Below are 18171 nucleotides of genomic sequence, written 5' to 3'. Positions count from 1 at the left end.
TTTTTGTGTGTGGATGCATTTATTTTTTTTTAAAGCAAACTAACTAATGCAGAAATGTGGCAAGTTGAACAGAATACTAGAAAATGAAAAACTGAGGGAAGTTAAAATTGACAGATTTGTCCATCCTTTGTGTCTGTGTGTGTGTGTGTGTGTGTGTGTGTGTGTGTGTGAAAGAGAGAGAGAGAGAGAGAGAGAGAGAGAGAGAAATTCTGGACAATGTGGATTTAGCTATGTATCTACTCAGCTATGTTACTCACTGTGTGTTCTTGAGCCAATCACGTTCACTCAGCATCCATTTTTCATAAAATTGGCAAAGGAAGGAAGACCACCAGCCTTGGGAATTATGTATTAGTGGCATGATACGGCAGCTCTCCATGACTTGGCAAAGAGAAGAGGTGGATGTTATCCAAGGTAGAAGAAATTGAGAGTGATCTAGTCTGCCCTTACCTATTACTACAAATTTGCAAAATCAGGCCCCAAAATGTTGGAGATGTTCTTTGGATGCAACGTCTAAGCTTCAGAAGGAACTTGAGTCTCATATAAATGCAGATCAAGTATTGCCCAAAATGATCTTAAGGGATGGAAGTGGAGGAGGAAAGCCATCAAAGCAAACTAAAGATTGCTTCCATTTCTAGCTGCCAAATTGCCGATATTGCGCCAATTAGCCTTTGGGGTGTATTGTCTAAATAAGATTATTTACAGCCCACAAAATGCTGTAAATTTAACAGAAGTAGAAGTTGCATTACCTTATGCAGTCAAGTTTGGAATATTTACCCTGTCTACCCAATCCAATGTGCAAATACTTTTTTTTTTTTTTTTTTTTTTTTTTTTGCCAACAGATTTCATAACGTCCTTGCTTCCTGGTAAGCCCCCAAATATTTGGATTGGTTTGCACTTTGAGATCCGTACACGTGAAAACAGGTGGACAGATGGCAGTGAGTTGGCATATTCCAACTTCCATCCATTGCTGCATGGAAGACTAAGGAAAATTGAGCATGATGTGAGTCATTGGAGGGGTTTTTCTCCATTGTAGGCTTTTCATTATAAGTGAATTAAGCACTGCTAAAATGGGGAAGACTCCCATTTTCAACAGCAGTTTCAATATAAACCGTTCCATGCTACTGTAGGCACTCTGCCACTGCCAGTCAGCTCTAGCAAAGGAACAGTTGGGATCTCATGGCAAGCTCCCAGTTGTTCCTTTGTAACCATGTTGTTTCCTTCCCCACACCTGACCTCACATCCAACGCAGGCGGGTCAACTTGGGACCCCTTTTGGGCCAAATTTGGCCCATGGATCAGAGGTTCCCCACCCCTGTTTAATGAAATACAGTAGTACCTCGGGTTAAGAACTTAATTCGTTCTGGAGGTCCATTCTTAACCTGAGGTACCACTTTAGCTAATGGGGCCTCCCGCTGCTGCTGCCGCCCCGCCACCCTGCGATTTCCGTTCTCATCCTGACGTAAAGTTCTCAATCTGAGGTACTACTTCCGGGTTAGCGGAATCTGTAACCTGAAGTGTCTGTAACCCGAGGTACCACTGTATGCTAATCTACTATTACTCGGCCTTCTTGGTTTGTTTGCTTTTCAGTTTTTTGATGATGAGGCGAATAACCAGTGTGGTGTTTTGCTCAACAATCCAAAATCACCGTATGCTGGAACTTGGAATTTCACTTCCTGTGCCAGTATTCAAACTCTGGCCATATGTCAGATGAAGTCAGGTAAGTCTGAGAATAGTAAATTTGCATTTGAGACAAAATATTATTAAAACTTAATGCACAGTAGTTTCATTATTAAATGGTGTATGGAATGTGTCACAGGAGGTTTCATTTTAGGAGAGGTCGTTTTACTTTCTCTCACACACAGTGAGGAATACTACTTAAAATGGTGCCTGTGTCAGCTGCAGTTTTTATAATATTCGCTTTTTTTATAAAACAAAATATTGATCAATCAAGGGCAATCTTTTAGTTGATCAATGTGTTTTTTGATTGTTTGACCTCTAAGTGATTGCTCAACTAATTGTTGCAGTTCTAATCTTACTACCTCACTGAGAATATTATAAACAACATGGGTTTTAAAAAAAGGTAAAGTACCCCTGACAGTTAAGTCCAGTCTCAGACAACTCTGGGGTTGCGGCACTCATCTCGCTTTACAGGCCGAGGGAGCCGGCGTTTGTCCGCAGACAGTTTTTCTGGGTCATGGGGCCAGCATGACTAAGCCGCTTCTGGCAAAACCAGAGTAGCGCACAGAAACGCCATTTACCTTCCCACCAAAGCGGTACCTATTTATCTACTTGCACTTTTTGGCGTGCTTTCGAACTGCAAGGTTGGCAGGAGCTGGGACTGAGCAACGGGAGCTCACCCCGTCGCGGGGATTCGAACCCCTACCTTTTGATGGGCAAGCCCAAAGCTCAGTGGTTTAGACCATGGGTATAATACCTTTTAACAGTTTAAAACAAAATCTGCCCAAGACCTAGGTGAAGTGTTTTTTTTCTTCTAAAAATCAGACTGTTAGACGAATGATACCATTTCTCTTGCTCAACTATTTTGTTCTTTCATTAGATGAGGCAGAAAACCAGACACAGCAAGTGCTTAATGTCACCGTGAACTATCTAAATGTCACATACACCATAATTCTGAAGAACCTGACATGGCATGATGCACAACAGGAGTGCCTGCAGAATAATATGCAGCTGGTTAGCATCACAGGACAATACCATCAGGCTTTTCTTGCTATGCAGGCTGCCCGTTATAATTACCCACTGTGGATTGGACTCTCCAGCGAAGATGTAAGGCTTGTTTCTGAACCAATTCAAAATATGTCATTCGAATAAGAGGGTTTGGGGAAAACCTACTGAGCTATATTAAACGATGGGGTAAAATGACAGACCTTTGCTGCCGCTTTTGTCTGTGGCAGCAACATGTCTTGTGAATATATGTTTTAAAAGCCTAATATACAAATAAATAGCTGTGTTATATAGAATGAGCACAGCACATTAATTAGAAAGTAAAGTCCGTTCAGTCCCCCTGAAATCATTGTGGTGGGGGGAGGGTTGGCAAAGCACGCCCAACTTTCTTGAGAATCACTAGAGTTAACCTGCAAAAGTAACAACACACACAAATTACAAGCGGATATATCTCCCTGGGTGGGTCAACAAATATACTCAGATTCTGGTATTGCTTTGTTCTGCTTTAAGCAGACCTTAAACAAAACTGGTACATGAAATGCATTTAGGATTTGAACTTGGAGTTCTTGTATTGAAGATTAGCAGTACCCATTGAATCATATTGAACACGAGAAGCTACCTTATATTGAGTCAGACCATTGGCCCATCTGACACTGTACTGTTCACACTGACGGGCAGTGGCACTCCAGGGCTTTAGTCAGGGGTCTTCTCCCACCCTTACGTGAAGATGCTGGAGATTGGACCTTAGACCTTCTGAACGCCAAGCAGATGTTTTACCATCGAGGAATTGCTTTTACTTGTCTTTGATCTTCATAATGCAAGCCTTTTTCCTTTATGGTTATGCCACCAGGATGGGATTCATTATCACTGGGCTGACAGAAAGCACATTAGCTTTAGTCAGTGGTCCAAAGAAGACGAAGATTTACTTGATGAATGTGTATATTTGGACAGAGATGGACTTTGGAAAACATCTGACTGCTATACGCAAAAGCCAGGAGCAATTTGCTACCTTTCAGCAAGTAGGTTTGAATGAATCTTTTATTTGCATCAGCAGTAAAACAACAATACTATATACAAAGAATAGAAATAAAAAGTCAATTATATAAAATACATTTTAGGGTTTTGGATCAATAATCAAATAGTGGATCTTATTTTGATTGCCCCAGCTAAAAACCCTGCAACCTTTGCTGTCACCTGCTTTTACAGTTACTACGTAAAATATATGCTACTGCTTTGAGAATGCTTTTAGATACATTGAAATAAACCAATGAAAACATTTTATTATATTCTTTTTTTAAAAAAAGTTTTTAATTTTTTTTAATAACCATTAAAATCCAGCAGTACATCTAAGGATGTTTGTTATATCCATTGTCTCTAGACATACACTTACACGTTCAACATGCAAAATATTACTTAACGTAACTCCTCCACTGACAATATTGAGTGGTTGGTATAAGAAGATCTTGATTTTGGTCATTAACATAGTTAAAGAAAGGAGCCCGTGTGTCTTGGAAAATGTCTCTATTCATTATACTTGCCCTCCTGTGTCTGGTGAGACGCTCAAACATTCCTACAACCCAGATATTACTTTCCCATATGTTATGGGGTATTTCAGTCTGGTTCTTCCATTGCTGAGCCATCACTAATCGTGCTGCGGTCAGTAAGAAGCCTACTAGTTCTCTGTGGCACAGGGTGGAGTCTATAAGTCTATGTCCAAAGAAGGCAGGATTTGGAGAAAGGGATTGGCCTGTAATTGAGGGTATAATGGAGAACACTCTACTCCAAAAGTTTTTAACGTTGGGACATTCCCACCAAACATGAACCAGGTTTTTCACAGCCCTTGCCAGCCTGACTGGCGTCCAGTGCCATCGGAAGATGGTCTTGAACGAGGCCTCCTGTAAGCAAGCAGAAATTGTTTTGAGCAGGGGGTAGCCCAGATACCCTCCCATTTGTGATCTTCAGTTGGGTGGCCCAAATCTGATTCCCATACATTCTGAAGGCCTATAGCAACCCCTGCCTCATGATCTAATAGATTGCTGTATATTTGGGGAGCAGCATCCTTCAAGTCATATGCTTGGCCTGCCACATAATGATTCAAACAAGGTAAGTGTATGTAGGCTGTCTCCCCTGCGCACCAAATGGAAGTGCAAAAGAATGAGCCTGAGCTACCTGAAACCAGGTAGTATGAGTCCCTTTTAATTAACCTTGCAGGTCCTCTTTGGAAATTGCTTTCCCTCTGGGAAGCAGGTGACGGGTTGTGTAAATGCCTACATTCCCCCAATCCTTGAACTGTTGCTATTTATATTTGCGCCTGAAAGCTGTCGTGATCCAAGAACAGGACCAGTGGTGAATGGTCAGGGGCCAGAGTTTTGCTCCATGTTCTCCACACTATCAGTACTGATCTACTAAATGGATTGTTTATATTTTCCTTACCTCCTTCAAGTTGCTTTCTAGACCAACTAATTTTGATTTGAGTAAATATGAAGTGCCTTTAAAAAATGTACCTTCTTTTTCTTTCTTTTTTAGTTGAAACTGAAAAACCTGAGGTATTTGACTTTATTAAATGTCCACACAAGATTAAGAATACCCCATGGATGCCATTTCGAAACAGTTGTTATTCATTCATGATAGCAAAAGACAGATGGAAAGGATTGAAGTCAGATGAGGCCCACCATTTATGCAGGATGATGAGTAAGAAGTTTCTGTTTAAAATTTGTTTTGTATTTCTGTGTTCATAACTTTTGAATCATTTTTTTTCAGATCTGAGAGGACTCTGCTTGTTTCCTCCATAAGGGTACATGAGTAATAATTTCCACTAAAACAGCCTCTTCTCCCCTCACCCCCTTAGAACTGCAGTCTTGGGAACGCTGCAGTTGCTTCCATGTTACCACTGTTTCTTCACATAGTTGTACAGTGGTACTTTGGGTTAAGTACTTATTTCGTTCCGGAGGTCTGTTCTTAACCTGAAACTGTTCTTAACCTGAAGCACCACTTTAGCTAATGGGGCCTCCTGCTGTTGCTGCGCTGCCGGAGCACGATTTCTGTTCTCATCCAAAGTTCTTAACCCGAGGTACTATTTCTGGGTTAGCGGAGTCTGTAACCTGAAGCGTATGTAACCTGAAGCGTATGTAACCCGAGGTACCACTGTACTTCATTAGTCAAAGGAAATAAGCAGGGATCATATCTGTGAACAGGCACAGAATTATCTACATAGCTGTGCAGATTTTACAATGCAATCCTGTATGTTTGCTCAGAAAGAAGCCTCATTGAGTTCATTGGGCTTACTCCAAGGTAAGGATTGTATGTCACTGGAGACTTGTATTATATATGTGGTTCTCTCTGGCCTTGCTTGCACTCTGCTCACCGCAGACTTAGAAAAGCATTGCAATAAAAACATCTCTTGGCTATCTAGATTTACAATGTGTTAATGGGAACTATGTTGGACCTCTTTCGTATCTAGATTAAGTTTAAGAGAAATTATGTCTTTTAAAAGAAGCTTCTCTTGACCTTCTAGAAGGGCATCCAGGAAAAAAAGATTCCAGTGTGTAGGCTTCTTACAAAAAAAGCATTTAAAAAGTAAATGCAGTTTTGTAGTTAAAAAAAAAAAAAGCATTTTGAGTTCTGCTGGACCATGAACATTCCCTGCTGTTGCCATTAGCAATTGGTATTGAAAGCTATACCACCTTCTGAGCTTAGATGTTCTGTTTACCTACTGTAGATAAGTATCTCTCAGCTGCTACTGCCATCTTACATTAATTTGTCTAATGCTGTTTTAAAGCCATATAATCAAACAGCCATTATACTACATCTTATGGCTGTCAATGCCATATGTTAATTGTGTGAAGATTTGCTTTCTCTTAGTTTGTCCTGAATCTACTATAGTTTAGTTTCATTGGATGACCCTAAAAGTATGGGAGAGGAAGAAAAATTATCTCCACTGCACACCATGTATAATTTTATAAACCTCTGTCATATTTCCCCTCACTCAACTTTTCCCCCCTTTACTGAAAAGCTCCAAATGCTTTACCTTCACTGTATATGGAAAGTGTTCTGCTCTGTGATATGTGTGTGTAATGCGTCAACCAGATCACTAGACAATCTCTCATTTATAGGAAAGAGTATTACAGTCCATTTCCTAATGATGCCCAATATGGAGTTCCCATTTCACACACTGCAGAGCCTTCACGAGAGATAGCCATTGTGGTGCCCTCCAGATGTTGGACTACAATTCCTATTAGACCCAACCAGCCATGGCCAATGGATGGGGATGATGGGAGCTGTGGTCCAACCAGGATCAGTTCATCAGTGGGGTGGAGCCATAGCAACAACCTCCTGCAAACAGGGTCAATGCCGCTTACCAGGAAAAGTGAGACATTGACTACTTTCTGGGTGTACTGAAGAGAGCGCTGGGTTGATTCTGCCGTGCATCCACACAACCCTGCTTCACCACCACTTCACCCTTCCCAGGAAGCAGTGACAACCCTACTGGAGAGAGGCTATTGCTGCTGCTCTACTATAGCCACCAGGCTTGTCTCCCTTGAGCCCAACAGCACCTAGTAGGCCAAAGGTTCCTCACCCCTCTCTATGCTTTTCCATGTACCATGACCTCTGTACATCCAGACCTAAGAAAGAGCAGCTGACTTCTGTCACTAATTCAAGATTATTATTATTTTGTCTTGGTTTAAAAACTAAGGTAAACAGCTAAACCTTGGTAGCCCCTTCCTTGAATTAATTTCATAAACTGTCTATAAAATCCTGCCAAATCCATTATGTGATTTGACTTTTAAAAATTGTTTCAACAGATACGAATGCCTCCCTCTTGACTATCAGGGATGAAGATGAAAATAGTTTTGTTGTTGAGCAGCTCCATTCTTTCAGTGGCCTTGCTAGCTGGCTGTGGTTGGGTCTGATTTATGACGCTGATGGTAAGTTGTAAGTTCAGTAAAGCCCTCTTGCTAGGATGAATGCCTTTCTTAAACATACAAAGAGACCAAAGCTTGTAACATTGTCTACAGCCATTGATGAGGATTTAAAAAACAAAACAAAAGAATTATATTTGATTAGAGTTCAAATTGTCAAATACAGGTTGATGAGTGAGAGTCTTTAAGCTTACTCAAGAGCACTTTGGATAATTTGTTCCTTATTCAAGCTTATTTTTATTGTAGAATTTAATGACAACCTAAAGAAGATGCATGCTGGATGCAGATTTGGGGGCTCAGAAGTCACTAATCATGCCTGCCATTTTTAATCTGATAAGAAATACTAAATGCCTAATGTTCCTGGTGCGTCTGCTTTTGAGCGTTATTTGATTATTGCTCAAATATGGCAGTAAGGGTTGCCATACGTCCTCTTTTTCCAGGACAGGTCCTCTTTTTCAGGGGTAACATTTCTGCATGGGGGTGCATGGGCTACTTTTTATGTTGTATATGCAGTAGTAGACAACCAAGTGCAAAACATATACATACTATGTGAGTTTTGCATGGTGCAGGAAAGGACCAGGCCCTTGTTTTTGTATATTTTGAAAGGACATTGTAGAATGTGCCCGCCAGCTGTCCTCTTTTTCACTCTTCAAAATATGGCAACCCTACAGGTAGTTTCCTTCCTGGGGCCCTTCATTGCACAACTTCAGCCCACTCATTTCACTTGTAACTCTGGTTCTGCAGAAGGGAGTTTCTGTGCTGCTTTCATGTAAACAAAAAATGTTTCTAATGAATTAATGCAGTGGGAATACTGCAGCTGTTGGGGCAAAGTGTTATTCACCTGTTTTATAGATTTTATTTCACCATGTTTCACAGTATCTTCAAAGATTCCCCTGATAAGAAGGAATAATTTAGATGGAACAAACATTGGGCTCATTTAGACTTCTGCTTGTCCCCCACTGCTTTCCTCCAGGAAAATCTGATCTTTAGCGCTGAATTGGAGCAAACGTCAACTGGCTTTTCCATGGATTGACATTTGCTTTGATTCAACACTAAACAGCAGATTTTCTGAGGAAATAACTTTATGAAAATTTCCCCCCCCCAATACATTTTTTTCACCTGAAGGTAGATTTTAAAATACTGATTTGATTTATTTTTCCCTCTTGGCATTCAATCAATCAATCTTTATTACGGTCCATTGTTAACGGTTCTAATAAAACTATTACAATGTTAACATAAAACAAGTAAGAGTTAACATGGAATAGTAACAGAAACCAGATACCTCAGGTTAGGTATAGTGATAAAAGTGTAGAATTGTGTATTTCACCATCTGTAGAGAGAAAATCCGTATGTTAGCATTAATAAGGTAAAGGTAAAGGTAACCCTGCCCGTTCGGGCCAGTCTTGCCAGACTCTAGGGTTGTGTGCTCATCTCACTCTATAGGCACTCCCGGGTCACGTGGCCAGCGTGACAAGCTGCATCTGGCGAGCCAGCGCAGCACACGGAACGCCGTTTACCTTCCCGCTGGTAAGCGGTCCCTAATTATCTACTTGCACCCGGAGGTGCTTTCGAACTGCTAGGTTGGCAGGCGCTGGGACCGAACGATGGGAGCGCACCCTGCCGCGGGGATTCGAACCGCCGACCATGCGATCCGCAAGTCCTAGGCGCTGAGGTTTTACCCTCAGCGCCACCCGCTGTTTAATGTATTAATGTTAGCATTAATACTGTTGCCCAATTCCAGCGAGAACATTTTTCTTTAATAGAAAAAGTTTTCCATACTGGATATCTCTGCCAGCAAAGGTGTTATAGGAAGATGAACTACTATATCCCAACAGTTGGTGCATTCACAGTGCACCATTTAAAGGGATAACTCATGTTTGTTATGAATGCTTATGTGAGTATTTAGATGCATTGGGGTGTGTGGGTGTATTAATATAGTTTTTCTGGATTTAATTTTGATTATAAGAAACAATTCTAAAGTGGGAAAACATTTTTTTAAAAATTGTTGATACCGTCAACAAACCAGGCCACATCCAAATAGCATATGCAAAAGGTAAAGGAACCCCGACCATATGCAAAAGGTGCCTCCTTTTATTTCTAAGCCAAGTGTTGGTTATTACTGACCTTCGAGTAATGTTAACATTAGCCATTGTGGGATAATTTCAACACACTCCTCTCTTTTAAATAAAACCTGTAGCACTCATTATGGAAACTTCTTTTGTTTAATTTCTGCAGATGGTAATCTGAAGTGGGATGACAACACATACCTCTCATACAATAACTGGAGACTGGGGAGACCTTATGTAAAGAATAATAATTTTGTTGCTGGTATTGGTCTTGATGGTGTCTGGGATATGTACAATTACAGTGGCAACTGGTTACCTCTGCAATTTAGCCTACACAGCATCCTTGTATGTAAAATAGAAATGGGTAAGCAATGTCTACAATTTGGATTGAATTTCTAAATGCCTATGGTATTATTATTGATTTCTTTTACTTATGCCTAAAACTAAAAAAAACTAAACTTCTATCCTTGTTGTAATGTTGAAATAGGACCCAAAGAATACAAACCACCACTGCCTGAGAAACTACCCCATGGAAATAACACGTACTGGATCCTTCAAAAACAGCTCAGCTGGTATGATGCATGGAGAGAATGCAAGCGAAATGGCAGCGATTTAGCCAGCGTTCACAGCGAATCGCAGCAAGTGTTTCTGGAAAATATTGTAAAAAGAGATGGATATCCACTTTGGATTGGTTTATCCAATCATAACGTGAGTTTGAACTGTTTCATGTGCTTTTGCAACCATATCCCCGTGCTGTTATCTTTAAAGGTTTTGAGCCTGCTTTTAGTTTCTGTTAGCAATATTTTAACTTGTCTCATACATTAAACACATTATAGGGACGTGGGTGGTGCTGTGGTCCAATAATAATTGCCTGTTTATCCCAGTGTTTGCTAAAACAAAAAGTGACATCTGCACTTGCTCAACTGGAATCGAATTGCTCTCTTTCTAGGAAAGCGATTCTGATTTTGAGTGGTCTGATGGAAGCACATTTGACTACAAGCCCTGGGAATATGAGCATTCACATTCTCCTGGGAATTGTTTCTTACTGGACACTAAAGGGTTTTGGAATCGCTTGGATTGCTCGCGTGGCGCTGATGGTGCTATTTGCTACTACCCTTCAAACAGTAAGTCTGCATTCATGTTTCCAGTGTGGTGCTAAGACCAAAGAGAACGATGAGGGCAGATCCCACCCCAACCCCTGGCCCTATACTTAAAAGCATTTCCTTACAAGCAAGTCCTACTGGTAACATGCTGAGGATTGTTGGCCAAAGAATATAAGAATAGCCGTGCTGAATCAGGCCAGTGGCTCACATGCTCACAGTGGCCAACCAGATGCCTATGGGAAACATCGAAGCAGGATCTGAGTGCAACAGCATTCTCCCAGAAACTGGAATTCCATCTCAGGCATCAGAGGGAAAGGTCTGTATTCCCTGGGATGCCCTCCGATGGATCATAGTCCTGTACCTTTACAGTAAATTTAATTGCTCCAACACAGCAGCAGATATATATGTGTGTGTGTGCCAACAGTAAGTTTGTGTTTATGTGGCAATGGCTTATCGAGGCTCCATTAAACCACCTGAATGGATGATAGGAGTGCCTCAAGATGTTTGGATGATGATGATGATGATGTTATGTATATTTTCACAGAAGTACAGTCAAAGCAAGCAGAAAACCCCACATACTGCCCAAAAACTACTGGTAGTGCTTCACAGTGGATACAATATAAACAGCATTGCTATGCATTTGATTTGGCATTTTACAATTTCTCCATATACAATTGGAAAGAAGCTAAAGAAGTCTGCAAGAAGCTTGGTATGTCCAAATTATGCATCATGCTATGTCTAAAAAAAGAGACAATAATATAATTAAGAATATTTTGGATAGAGGGTTGATTTTTTTTTGTTATTACTTTAAATGTTGCCTTAAATTATTTCCATAAATGTTAATAAAGAGAACTTTCAAGAAGTTATTTTCACTTTTGACCACTAACATTATCCACTTAGATCCTTCTGCAACACTTTTGACTATAGAAAATGAGGAAGAAAATAAGTTTGTGAGCACACACTTACGAGAACATTATTTTGTAACTGGAAGAGTATGGCTTGGAATGCAAGAAAATGGTAAGCAGTGAATAACTTGTGACTTATAACTGTTAAGGCTGGAATCCTAAGCGTGCCTGTTCAGAAGTAAGCTCCGTTGAATTCAGTGGGACTTGCTCCTAGGGAGTGGGATTAGGTTTGCAACCTAATACAGTGGTACCTCAGGTTAAGAACTTAATTCGTTCTGGAGGTCTGTTCTTGACCTGAAACTGTTCTTAACCCGAGGTACCACTTTAGCTAATGGGGCCTCCTGCTGCTGCCGCGCGATTTCTGTTTTCATCCTGAAGCAAAGTTTTTAACCCAAGGTACTATTTCTGGGTTAGCGGAGTCTGTAAACTGATGCGTCTGTAACCTGAAATGCCTGTAACCCGAGGTACCACTGTACTGTACAAGGCATAATAAGCAAGGCAGGTGAAGTCAGGCATCTGTTAGTCCTTCAAGGAGAGTTAGCTGCATTCCGTATTTCCATTGATTTTAGCGAAACTGACGTTTTATTTGGATTATGCTCCTGAAATTTACTGTGCACTACAAGTGCATTATCAAAATTTTAATGAATAGAAATCAAAGAACATGCATTGCAACTTGGCATATTTTCCATGCTGTAAATAAAAGCGCAGAGAAAGAGAATTAGCCAGGCTAGAGGGCATTAGCCAAGGATGTATGTACCTGGTTATTTCAAATCATTTCATCCATGCCTAGCTCTGCATGTGCTCTCCATATGCAGGCATAGAGAGATTGTTCATTTTACCAGTTTTTCTTCCTGCCTAATGGTTTTCTATCTATTCCTCTATACCTACCATAGACCTTATTTCCTAGGCTTCCCTGCTTCTCAGTTCTCTGCATCCTTCTGCCAGCACTAAAGCTTTTAGAAGCTGAATAGACTCTTGACTATTGGTGCTTAGTAGACTTTTCTGGCTCTGAACATTATTGCTGCTTGTACACACTGTAATAATTGGAGCACATTTTTGCTGTTAAGGAATAACTTTTTGTGGGGGTTTTGCAGCTGAATCCATGAAGTGGCTTGATGGCTCAGAAATTAAATATGTCAACTGGGAAAAGGGAAAAGAAAAAGCCAATGGTAAATGTAGCGTTGTGTTTTCAACAAATGGTACATGGTCCAAAACTGACTGCAGAAATCTCCAAAGCAGAGTTGTTTGCAAAGCTCCTCAAGGTATGTATGATTTTGATTTTAAAATAATGTAGCTTTTTAAACTGGCCTGTGATTGTGTCAGCAGGGGGGTCCAGTCTCTCATCAGGAGCAACTGTATGTGATGTTGCTATATCAGTAAGATGCAGATGATGATCATCATCATGACACTAATAATACTATAGGTAATAACACACATAATAAATACAGAGATCTATGGAGGAGGAGAAAACCCATGCCCCCACATCACAGGGAGTCCCCGGCCGCGTCACGGCCCCTGGCTGACCAATCCAGTCATCCAGGAGGGCATGGCTAGGGCAATTTAAATGGCCCCAGGGCCAAGGAAGCTCTCTCTTCCTCCTCCTGCATCGCCCATTAACCCAAATCCTGGTGCCTGTGTGATTTATTCTCAAGAACGGGGGAGGGCTCGGGGCCTTGACGTGCAAAGAATTTGCATTTAGATTAGCTTAGATTTAGTTCTAGCATTGCTTCGCTAGGGCATTCCATAGCAAATACTACAAAAACCTTCCTTTCCTGCAAACGTGTAGGGGCTCCCTATGCTTCTGCAAACATGGACAGAGGTAATAGAGAATGCCCATATTTCCTCAATGCAAAGAGCACGTCAAATTAATAAAGGGCTTTTCTTGCTGAAAATGAGAGGAGCAAGGGCAGGGAAATGCTTTGCATGCTAGCTGGCATGAAGTAGCCTCGCACAACTCCTGTATAATATATATGATTTTCAGCCAAGTTGCTTCTGAATTAATAGTTACGGATGGCTGACGTTGGGGTGTTTTTTTTCCCTTACAGTCTCTAATCATGTAGGAGGGGCAATAGCTGTCGCTATTCTAATTATTGTCGCACTTGTTGCTGGATTGATATGCTTCCTGTATAAGAAGAAACGACTGAATTTGGGTGGATTCTCTTCGGTACGCTATGAACGGGGGTTGTACGAAGATGAAACGGACACTATGTTTTCCAGAGATGGTGACTGAGGAACAGTTTGTGCTGGATTGGGCTGTTTAGGCATAATTTTATAGGTTTTGGTTAGGCAAACCTATACCAAATGTATTCAGTAGCAGGTAAATGCTGACCTCTGGGTTCAGTATCGTATTTTTTGTTCAGGGTGTGACAGCAACCTTTCCCCCCACATTTGAAAGGAGGAGGGAAAGTCAACTGTGTTTCACCAACTGATTTAAACTCCAATCAGACTATGCACTTTCCATGGTCTTTAAGATTTGCACATGCATTGAGATATGACCCTGAAACTGATTTTTGGACATGCTTTGATTTTTGGACATGCTCTCCTATATGAAGTATGATTGATGCCTAGCGAATCTTTTGGAATCGACTCACTGGACGCAAAATACATAATGTAATAACTTGTATCAACCATACTCTTTTACAGTGGTACCTCAGGTTACATACGCTTCAGGTTACAGACTCCGCTAACCCAGAAATAGTGCTTCTGGTTAAGAACTTTGCTTCAGGATGAGAACAGAAATCGGGCTCAGGTGGTGAGGCGGCAGCGGGAGGCCCCATTAGCTAAAGTGGTGCTTCAGGTTAAGAACAGTTTCAGGTTAAGAACAGACCTCCAGAGCAAATTAAATACTTAATCCGAGGTACCACTGTACTTAAAACCTATTGGGGTACAGAAGGGTTGTTTTAAAGAAAGAAAGAAACCTGAAATGTTTTTAATACAAACTTGAAATGTTGACCTTTTTCAATAAAAGTTCCAAAGATCCCTCCCATCTTTGGTTCAGTTCTTTAGTTAGCTTTTTAGTTACAACAGTTAAAAGAATAACAACAATTTGTCAGCCTGCATTTTGAAAACATTTTTAACTTTAATAAGCCATACCGTCCCCACACATACAAATGTAAGAAGCCAAATGGAAACCAAGGGCTAAATGAAAGATTCACATCCCTAGTATGTACTAACTAGTCTATAAAGAGTTGAATCTGGAGAAAGATTGTGGTTCCTGTTGATAATGTTTGACATTTGTCTTTATTACCTCTGCCATATTTTGCTACTTCTAAAGGGGTACTCATTTTGTTCTGTACTAATACAGAAAACATATTGAGCTGTATGTATTGTTAGCCCTACTTAGGTCCGTTAATTTCTGTGGGTGTCCTCTAAGTTGGTCTTCGTCGAATGCAACCCATTGATTAGCATCTAAAAGACACGCCAAAGAGTCTTTTTCTTGGTTCTATGTTATGACATGGTAGGAACACCTGGCTTCATGTGATAAGCTTCTGCACACAACCGGCTCACCATGTGGTGACAGTTGTCACATAGAGCAAATCAAAGTGGCCTCAACACAGCAGCCAACCCCTAACTGAGCTTTAGAAGAAGAGGGGTAATTATAAGACACATATCATTTAATATGTAGCATAATATTTGTCTCTTAGCCAAAATAAAGGAACAGCTTCTATTAGTATAACTCCATTAATTTAATAAAAATGTACCATGGAAATATTTAACTAATTGTTCAGATAATACTACTGACTTAAGGAATGCTGTCAAAGATAATACTAAAAAATAATTGGCTTACTACTCAATTTATTTTTATGCTAGGGGGGTTTTTGGCCAAAAAAGCCCCCCAAGAATCCCACATAGGTAGAGGATTCCCATTTAATAAACGAGACAAAAGCACTCCATATGCAAATAGAAAAGAGGTGCCTTAACAGATACATGAAGAAAATCTTCATGTACGAGAGCAGGAAATCATTGGATGCCTAGGGCTCTGGGCTGTTTTTCCTTGGCCCAGCATCCATTGTTCTGCATACTATGCATAGAGATAGGATCATGTAGCTACTCAATCTTGTTCTAATTAGCAAAATGAAAGCCACCCTATTAGCTTTCCTTTGGAAGCGTGTGTGCGTGCATGTGAGTCCCTTTTTTCAAGATTGTGTAACATCACCTATGGGGATATATATATATATATATATATATATATATATATATATATGAGTAGGCCTTTGTCCAACTTCACAGTTAGCTCTTGTGGACTGCTACTAGTCTCTTCCTACTATAGATCTCTTCAGCTGGGGCATTTCTGCAGGATCATTTAAACTGTGCTACTCATGCATTTCTGCCCACAAGTGTCTTTTCAGTGACAGCAGTATAATAATCTTATCAGTACATAATAAGGGAGGGCGATAGTGTGATGTATAAGGAGGGCCGCGTATGTGGCTCTGCACACCTTTTAAAAAAAACATTGTGTTTTGGAGAGGAGACATTTAACTGGACACACACTGTCTCAGACAATCTCCAACAAGTGCCCTCAGCAATACAGCAGTCCCAATAGCAATGAATGTGCTAGCTTGGGTAGACTGTGATCTCCAAGATACAAAATGCTCCTCTTTTAATATCTGGAAATTGTGATAACACAACTGCTTCTGTTGTACAACGAACGGGCAAAAAATTGGACATTTGTTGCACACAAAACGTTTGTGCAGAAAGGTCTTTAATATAGTGCCTATAACAGCCCATGAGGGACTGGTGAATGATAGTGATGCATGTGTGTGTGTGCATGTACACACACACACACGAGAAAAAATGCACTTTGTCTTCTTTTTTCTTTTTTAAGCATGATTTAGAATATTTAGATAAATAAAATGCCCATAACCAAGTCCTAAATTAGTAATGGTGAAGAAGCTTGTTCACTGTTTAATAAAATTTGCATCACAACCTGTTTCTAATGTATGCCCTGACACACAGGTACTTGTGCCAAACAGATGACTGGTGTAGTTATCTTTGACAGCACAGTCACCTGCTAGGTGGCACAGAAAAGAACTGGGGGCTACATTCAACATACACACCACACACCAGGGAACTGAAACTGGAAAGACAAATGGGTGACCGTATGTTAAAAGATTTTATATTGCAAAGATTGAGACGTATGTATCTCCCAGCGCAGGGCATACTCCATTAAGTACTCTTTTGCATGTGCAGTAGTAACCAGGGTTTGGGGCAATTTCCAGTAAATAAGTGTGCTCAGCATTACTGAATTTATGACTATTTGCACTTGTGGGCTTCTTTATTGATGTGAATCTAAAAATGGAAAGTTTATTTTAAATATATTATCAGGGCTATTCAGTGATGCAAGATGTAGATAAATATGCACAAAAGATTCCAGTGTTTCTACAAAGTGTTTATTTGTATAATATTCTGATAGAAATTTTTTAATTATGTTTTTAATTGTGTGTGCTGAGTTTTTTTCTGGAATATCTATTCTGTGATATTGTGGGAAATATCATGATGTGAATGAATGCAAATGCCTTAATATATCTGTATTGAGAGTTCGCAACAAAACCTTCCTGTGGGTCATGGCCTTAGAAATACTGTAGTAGATTTAGTAGAAAGCTTCAATGGTGATTAGATTTGTACTTGTGAGATAATTTAAGCTGATTTCAGTGCTTTTCACCTGATTAAAAATGTTTTTGTACTCTTCAGTATTTAAAAAACACACCCACAAACATCCAAGTTAATAAAGCTTTAAAAAGTAATCTTGTTCTGAGGTGTCTTCTGTCCTTTTTTTTCCCAAGAAGGGAAAATGGCATTAGCAGGTGAATACAGTCAAAACAATTACTTGACTTGCAAGGAAGTTGTGTGCCTGTTTAGTCTTCCACTTCTTCCATATAGTCATACCTTGGAAGTCCAGTGGAATCCATTCGACTTCCTAAACGTTCGGAAACCAAAGTGTGGCTTCTGATTGGCTGCAGTAAGCTCCTGCAGCCAATCGGAAGCCCTGTCAGACGTTCAGCTTCCAAAAATAGTTCACAAACCAGAAGAGTCACTTCCAGGTTTGCAGCGTTTGGGAGCCAAAATGTTTGAGGACTAAGCTGTTCAAAAACCCAAGGTACGACTGTACTTAATAATAATTGCCAAGTGAGATGAGACACCTGGACAGAGCCCAGGAGGACTTGCTCCCTCCTCTTCTGCTTAATAAATAAACTGCTTCATAGAACTGTAGAATTGGAAGGGACCACAAGGAGGTTGGACTAGGTGACCCTCGCAGTCCCTTCCAGTTCTATGATGCAGTCAGAGCTAATGGTGCTATGGGATATGCTTTCACTCAGGGGTAGAGCACCTGCTTTGAACTCTTCCAGGGAGGGCTAGGAATGTCTGCTTCCTGAAACTCCAAAGAGCCACTACCAGCTTATACTGTAGTCAACACTGAGCTAAATGGACCACAATGGTCTGACTTGGTCTAAAGCTGTGTCGTTCTCATATCTTCGGTCATCAGCTAGACCATCCTG

At 40.4% G+C, this 18171-nt stretch overlaps 1 protein-coding gene across 2 annotated transcripts in view; it reads left to right on the top strand.

Moving 5' to 3' along the window:
• Nucleotides 1-17418, top strand: part of LY75 (lymphocyte antigen 75) — a 50251-nt gene extending 32833 nt beyond the window's left edge. For both annotated transcript variants that reach the window (XM_081005512.1, XM_081005511.1), the window contains exons 23-35: nucleotides 840-1000; nucleotides 1587-1716; nucleotides 2557-2783; nucleotides 3532-3700; nucleotides 5208-5372; nucleotides 7484-7606; nucleotides 9836-10030; nucleotides 10154-10374; nucleotides 10616-10790; nucleotides 11314-11478; nucleotides 11670-11786; nucleotides 12769-12936; nucleotides 13720-17418. In XM_081005512.1, coding sequence (XP_080861638.1) covers nucleotides 840-1000; nucleotides 1587-1716; nucleotides 2557-2783; nucleotides 3532-3700; nucleotides 5208-5372; nucleotides 7484-7606; nucleotides 9836-10030; nucleotides 10154-10374; nucleotides 10616-10790; nucleotides 11314-11478; nucleotides 11670-11786; nucleotides 12769-12936; nucleotides 13720-13904 — 2201 coding nt within the window. In that variant the 3' untranslated portion in view covers nucleotides 13905-17418. The remainder of the gene's footprint in view (nucleotides 1-839; nucleotides 1001-1586; nucleotides 1717-2556; nucleotides 2784-3531; nucleotides 3701-5207; nucleotides 5373-7483; nucleotides 7607-9835; nucleotides 10031-10153; nucleotides 10375-10615; nucleotides 10791-11313; nucleotides 11479-11669; nucleotides 11787-12768; nucleotides 12937-13719) is intronic.
• The last annotated feature ends 753 nt before the right edge of the window (nucleotides 17419-18171 follow it).

The sequence above is a fragment of the Podarcis pityusensis genome, assembly GCF_964106645.2.
Source record: "Podarcis pityusensis genome assembly, chromosome: 1".
NCBI classification, from domain to species: domain Eukaryota; kingdom Metazoa; phylum Chordata; class Lepidosauria; order Squamata; family Lacertidae; genus Podarcis; species Podarcis pityusensis.
This window is presented reverse-complemented; position numbering and strand designations above follow the sequence as displayed.